This window comes from Cyprinus carpio, chromosome A9, assembly GCF_018340385.1.
Source record: "Cyprinus carpio isolate SPL01 chromosome A9, ASM1834038v1, whole genome shotgun sequence".
In the NCBI taxonomy this organism is placed as follows: domain Eukaryota; kingdom Metazoa; phylum Chordata; class Actinopteri; order Cypriniformes; family Cyprinidae; genus Cyprinus; species Cyprinus carpio.
The window spans coordinates 3,596,414-3,603,913 of record NC_056580.1 but is presented as its reverse complement, the minus strand read 5'-3'; the positions used below and the strand labels follow the sequence as shown (position 1 = coordinate 3,603,913).

The 7,500-nt window shown below is 37.7% G+C and overlaps 1 protein-coding gene across 1 annotated transcript in view; it reads left to right on the top strand.

The window, feature by feature from the left end:
- The window catches only part of LOC109095865 (dedicator of cytokinesis protein 9-like), a 22,821-nt gene extending 18,699 nt beyond the window's left edge, over positions 1–4,122 (top strand). The window contains exons 29-31 of the mRNA XM_042763070.1: positions 239–363; positions 652–801; positions 4,023–4,122. Of these exons, the coding sequence (XP_042619004.1) occupies positions 239–363; positions 652–801; positions 4,023–4,085 (338 nt within the window). The 3' untranslated portion in view covers positions 4,086–4,122. The remainder of the gene's footprint in view (positions 1–238; positions 364–651; positions 802–4,022) is intronic.
- The last annotated feature ends 3,378 nt before the right edge of the window (positions 4,123–7,500 follow it).

Genomic DNA, 7,500 nt, shown 5'->3' with positions numbered 1-7,500 from the left:
CCTGATGTATCAAATATGATACTCAACAAAAAACAAATATGCACATTTCTTATTTTTTGTCATTTATTTTGTGCAAACATTCAGTAAACATCCATTTTAAAACAAATTAGATTTTTGACTATTATTTCCTATGTCAGGCTTTACAGGGTTGAAATAATTGTGTTCAGATTATTGTTCTGTGAGAAATGCAATTTGAGAGTGATTGTGTCCAGTATATTGATGTGTTTGTGTTTGTCAGTCTCTCCTCACACTCCGACCGTGAGCTCCGTACGGCACACTGACTCACGCGCCTCTCTTATCAGCACGGACTCTGGGAACGGCCTATCAGAGCGCAGCATTGACAAGCCACTCCCCCTAGACAAGGTACTGCTCACATGAACCTGATTTTCACCTTTGTGTACATTATTTATGATGGACCGTTATTATGTTTTGTGTTTATGTGTCGAATTGTGTGTGTGTGTGTGTGTGTGTGTGTGTGTGTGTGTGTGTGGCTGTACGTTTATCCTTGTATGAACAGGAGTGTGTGTGTGTGTGTGTGTGTGTGTGTGTGTGTGTGTGTGTGTGTGTGTGTGTGTGTGTGTGTGTGTGTGTGTGTGTGTGTGTGTGTGTGCTAACCTGTGGTTGTGTGTCTCCTGCTGTCGCGGCGTTCAGCGGGAGAGTTTCACTCGCCGTCACTCTGCCAGCATGCTACGTTTCTTTACTGACTCAGAGGAGACGTCTCTCTCTGCACGTCTCAAACGCCAGACCATGGACTTCTCTCTGCTGTCTACACCAACTGAGCAACACACGCACCCTACACAAGTATTACATCACTGCTGACCTATGACCCCTGCCCTGCAGCTCTGCTATTACCACTCACCTTTGACCTCTTACCTTACACTCTTCTAGTCTGATGTGTGTCTGTGTGTGAGCATTTGGCTTTACCCATCCTCCATTCCCTTAGCTAGAAGATCATGATTGACTGTCTTAAAGCGGTCATATTGCATTGTTTTCCCTGAGGGGTCACTTATAAAAGGGATAGTTCACCCAAAAAATCATCATTTACTCATCCTCAAGAAGCTTGTATTAGTTTTTTTCTTCTCCTGCTGAACACAAAAGATCTTCTGAGGAATGTTGGTAACCAAACAGTTGGCGGTGCGGTAGGGTTTTATAGCCATTAAGCTTACATACTGTAGTATAGAAAGCAAAAATACTATGGAAGGCAATGGCTTCTCAAGTTTTGTGTATGTGTTAAAAATGATTGTGTTAAATACATTTAAGTTTTTAAAGTTTTAAATAGTTTTACATCCTTATTTAATAACATTATATTTCTTTCACATATAGCTTTAAAACTCCTGCTCGAACACATTTCTAGACAGAAAACAATAACACTTCTAAGAAATCATGGGTTTATTACAGAAACAAAACACACACACACACACACACACACACACACACACACACACCTAAAATTCACAAATGGCACCAAACTCCAAATTTCTATGTGATTCATCATAGATCAGACTGAGATTATTCAGCTTCAGTTCTGTGAGTTTTATTATGTCATTGAATATTAATGTGCTTTGTAAAACTTGTTTTTGTTGTTTTACAGTGTTATGGCATAATTTACAAGGAAATTTATGGTTTGTCATTATTTTTTCTCTGTGTTTGATTATTAAATCAGGTTTTATAGCAGGTGTTAACAGTGATTAACGAGCATTAATGTAAATGAAGGATGGGGTCGGGTGGAGTTGCTATAAACCAATAGATCTTAACTGATCAGAGATAATAATGACCCCGCCCCCCCTCCTGTCAATCACTGTGCCCCTCCCCCACCCACCCCACCCACACAACACACTCTGAAGATCAAAGATTCCAAACATTCTCTCAGTCATTGTGATGTCATAAGAGCAGCTGTAAATTCCACAGTGTTTTTCCTCCTGCTGACGAGCCACAGGGAAACACATGAGGCTGAAAGTACTAGGGCCCCCCTGCAGGGCCGTGGTGGGCGGGTGTCAGGGGGGGCCTATAGCTCCCCAAGTGGCGGGTGCAGTGTAGTGTGTTGTGTGGTGGGTGGTGTGACACAGTGATTGACAGGAGGGGGCGGGGTCGTTATTCTTTCTAATTAAATGAGCTTTATTGGTTTATAGCAACCCCACCTGGACCCGTCCTTCATTTACATTAATGCTTGTTAATCGCTGTTAACACCTGCTATAAACCTGATTTAATAAGCAAACACAGAGAAATAATGGACATAAATTTCCTTTGAAATAATGCTATTAACTATATGAAAATATTTACAAAAGCACATTAATTTTCAGTGACTCACAGATATTTAATGACTCGCAAGTTTTGTTTATTGAGTATCAGATAAACTCGCAGAACTGAAGCTGAATGATCTTGTGTTGTTGTCTTGATTTTAAGCAGTTTCAATGTGAAGAAAATAAATCAGACCTGAACTGAAGCTTCATATAAACTGATCTCTGACGAATCACACAGCATTGTGTGGCGTTTGGTGACATTACTGAATTTTCAAGATTTGTGTTCGTTTAGTAATAACCATCTCATTGTATTTGAAAGTGTTATTGTGTCCTACATTATAAACGTGTTGTAATAATAATAAAAAAATAGTGCAGGTTGTTGGCAACACGGTTCATTAGAGCAGGCTTTGTTTGAATGAAAAAAAAATGCTACAAAATAGCATTTGCTATATGATATGCACATTAAATACAATAGCATTTAATAAAATTTGTTAATATTACTGTTTTTTTTAGTTTTTTAAAAAAACTAAAGCCTGAGAAAAATTAGATTCAGGTCACAATTATTTGTTCTGCTGCTGACGGTCATATTAGTGTTTAAAGAAATGGAATTTCATTTCATCATACATTTCCATTATAAAAATATTTAAACAATATTTAAACTGCATTTTAAGGGGGGGGGGCAATAGTCAGACCAAACACCTTCTGTCATCCTCTCATAGCTCTGGCTTTTTTTTTTTTGGCACATTATTTATATAGAGGTTGAAATAAATGGCAACTAATGTTTAATATTTAGGCCTTTTTTCTTTCACCATAAATGGTCTTTTGCACTGGAGTTTTGAATGTTTTGAATCTAAGTAATAACACTAACTCTGTGTATGACCTGGTTAAGATATCTTTCAGTGGGAGCAGGACATCGTCTGTATTTTCTAGAAGTAACAGGGCAGACCTTGTGCCTAAATCCACAGCTGATGCTTCCAGTCACAGGAAGCTGAGTCAGTAAATCTGTTGATTCAGGAATGCTGTGGCGCACTGAATGATCTCTCTCTTGATATTCTTTACCTTTTGTTGCATTTGAATTAGTCCTTAACCAGTCCTTCAGTCTCCATTCTTTATCCGCATGATAAATGAAGTGAAAAATCAAGACGCAGTATTTTGTGGGTTTTCATAGTTTCCACACTGTGCTGTCAAGTGAGGATCTGCTGACAGGGGAAACACGAGGGATGTTCTGGCCAGTGCTGTGCTATGGTAGATACATTAGCACATTAGTGTAGAGCAGTGAGTGTGTGAGTGTCTGTGTAGAGAAGGAGCTTTTTGAGTGCATGCAGGTGCATTACTGCTACAGTATCATGGTCCTTTTGTGTGTGTACAAGCATGCCATCTATTAGAGTGTGCATGTGATTTGAGGTGTTTGAGTGTGTGTTAGTGTAATGTGCATGTGTGTGTGAGTGTTTTTGAGGCCTGGCCGGGTGTGTATTTACAGTATTTGGACACTTAAGCAAAAAAAAAAAAAATCTAATGATAAAACAGTATATACACTTGGTCAAAATGAAGGACAAAAAGAGACTGAACTAAACCGTGAAACAGCACAAAACTTACTAATATTAAAATATAAACTGAAGATATGAAACTAAAATCTACTTCAAAATATTAATAAATACAATTATATATGGATAACATTGATATATTATTTCGATATAAAGCAAAGCCCTTCAGACAAGTCTGACTTAAGTGTCCAGAAGTGTTTTGTGGCCTATGAATGTCTGATCTTGTTTTCTCTGTCAGTGTCATATCGCTGGGGTTCTGGGCAGCTCTTTGCTCCGCTGTGACCAAAATGGACCAATCTGAAGTGAAGAACATATTAATGTGCTTCCTGCATATGTTAAAGAGCCATGTCTGAAGGTACACACACCACACACACACACACACACACACTGTGATGATGTGAACCTGCCTGAGTTGTAGTTGTCTGTCATTTTGACTCATACGCTTGCGCCGTGTGGTTAGATGCTCTGTTTCAACTACTGGAATAAAGCTTCACCCACAGACCTGATGAACTTCTTCAGTTCTGCTAGAGTAAGTGCTTGCCTTCACCTCCACAACACACACACACACACACACACACACACACACACACACACACACACACACACACACACACACTCCTGTCTCATCACTCATTTCTCATCTGATTTCAGAGTGTGTCTTCATCAGTTCAGATATATGGGAAAGAGACACATTGCAAGGTAATGTCTTTGTCTTTTTTTAACAAACTTTTTACTAATGTTGAATGTTTATCATAGATATAGTGAGTAATGTATAGAAATATAGGTAACATTACAATAAGTTACTAAAAGCTAACTTGAATCATGAGCAATATATCTGCAACAGTGTTTATTGATCTTTGAATTAATGTTGGTTAATTAAAAATATCATGTTATTGTGAATACTGAAATGAACCAAACTAAGATTAATAAAAGCTTCAGTGGTGTTTTTCATTGTTTTTCATGTCAAATTTCATGTCAAATTGTACTTAAATAATGTATAACAAGGAAAACCCTATTATCAAGTGTTACACCAATATATCGTGTTTATAAATAATGTTTCATAATAGCATGTTTTTGACTAAGGAACCACTGACAGATAACCACACCAGTTACTAACAAACTCATATCAGCTGACCACTAATTATGATCATAAAAAGCTTTATTGTTGGTCAGAGAGTGTTGTAATGAGCTCATAATAGAAGATATTACGTTTTGAACCCTTATCATCACGGACTCTGGAGGGATACAGGCCTGTTGGTTCACGAGCGCCGCCGCTCTCAGACCCTTCCTGTGTCCCACGCAGCAGAAACAGGAGTCTTACATGTGAGACTGCAGCAGCTTCACACCAGTCGGGACAACTCCTAACACCTACAACCACAGTGAGACACGCACAAATCCAGCTCATACATCTTCAGCTCTCTTTTGTCTTAGAATAAAAAGCTTTCTTCTGTATTATTTTTTAACATTTAATGTGGAAGAATGGACTTAATTTATGCGTCAAATTACAACTTGGTCAAATTATTTGAAGGAATAGAAAATGAAGTTTCGAGAATGTATTCAGGGCCTTGGGCCATCCCAAGATTAGAAGATTGGTCCTTTCACATCAATTTTGGAAGATGTACATCACTTGCTCACCGTGGCTCTGCTGTGATGGGTGCCATCAGAAATAAGAGTCCAAACAGCTGATAAAAACATGCCAATATCCACAAGGCTCCCAGCACTCCAGTCCACGTTTACCAGGGTCTCAGGGCAGTTTTAGATTTTTGGCAAATAAAATGCACAGAACATAAATGCATACAATGTGAAGGGGTAGAAGAATACACAAAAGAAGAAAACTAAAATATAAAAAACCCCCCAAAAAAATAGGGAGAAAACCTCAAATAACAAAAATCAAAAAACCCTCAAAAAAAAAAAAAAAAATAAAAAGAGAACACACCCACACACGAGAGAGAGAGAGAGCAGAAGAGAGAGAGATTTCTGCAAATTTATGTAACAATTTTACATTTACATAAACAAAGCAGACAATTCAAAAAGACATCAGACAACAACAACAAATTCTAACCTTTTGACAAAAATAATAGTTTTTTTTTTAAATATATTTTAGAAATGTTTAAAAATATGTATTCCTACAAAATATATGTTATAAAGTTGCGAGAAGTTGAAACAATGAAGAAAAATTGGACTTGAAACTGAACTGAAAATGAATGAGTCTCTATGGACCTCTGCAAGGCTGGATATATGTAGTCATTGCACTTTACTTCTGAACTATAATAAACCATAAAGTTTTTTCTCTAGCCAAAGCAGATGGCATAATTCTATCCCCAACACATGGCCCAATATCCGAGAAACATTTTATATTTAATTTAGGTCATCATTTCATTGATTTTTCATAAAAAAATAATTTTTTTTATAGCCAATTTTTTTGGCATAGTTGAAGATATTGTGCAGTAAATAGGTAAAAAAAAAAAAAACACCAAATATCAAAAAAAAAAAAAAGCATAGTTGAGAAGTAAATAAAAATAAATGCTATATAGGTTACCATATAAAAAAAGTATATTTCTTTATATGCGATCGCTCTAGTAAAGTTTGGGGTCTATATGACCCCAAGGGACTTAAGTGTAAACTCTCTATTTGAGGGACGTGATTAAGAGTTAAGACATTTTTAACTTGAAACTGTTGCGTCTCGCTAAAAAAATACTATTCTATAACACCACTTGCAGTTAAGAACTCAATCACTTCTTGACCTCTTACACAAAACTAATGGATTTCTGGATAAGCTTTATTCAGTTGTTTGGACTTCCCTTTATTCTGACGGCACCTTATTCCACTGTAGATGATCCACTTTCAGGAGTAAGTGATGTAATTGCCACATCTCTGAAATCTTTGCAATGAATGAACAAACTCATTTACTTCTGAACCTGTGAATTAACAAAGCCCATCCAGGTGCGTGTGTGTGTGTGTGTGTGTGTAGCTTACAGCTATCTCAGATGCTGATAAGTTGAATCAGTCTCTGCTGGAAGGAAATATTACACAGTAGTGCTTGTCTAACAAAGTTCTGGACACACTGAGCATCTTCATCATGGGCTTTAAGGTCAGACATCATCATCATCACCTGCTCTCACGAGTGATGCTCATGTGCTTTATCCTCACTGATACCAGTGTGTGTGTTTATATGTGTGTTTGCGCTCAGACTCAGCTGAGTTTGGATCATGGCCACAATCCTCTCATGAAGAAAGTGTTCCAGGTTCATCTCTGCTTCTTACAAATCAACCAATCAGAGACCTGCCCTCATGCAGAATATCTCACTTCCCCTTGCCATCGTTCATCTACAAGGTGAGTGCGGACAGTAGAATAAGCACATAAACTGAATGGCTGTTAATGGGCTAGTCCATCCAGGAAATTGAAAATTCTGTGAAACCTGATTCTTTTTTCGGAAGTAAAAATGGAGGACAGGAAAAAATCTATAATGCCACAGAATTTGGAAAAATATGCATTAATAAATCAAAAGTACAAAGTGTACACCATCAAATTGGGCAGCAGTATAGACTGCGTTCAGAAATTTAACTCAAAAGACTGATATTTAAATATGAAGACTGGCAAATGTTCTGCATGTTTCTGTGTGAATGAGCTGCACAGTTCCCCTTCGAGGGACTTCTAACCGCGCCGACCGACACTTTGGGGAAATGTCCCTCAGCGTAGCGCCTCTGAAGTATGAA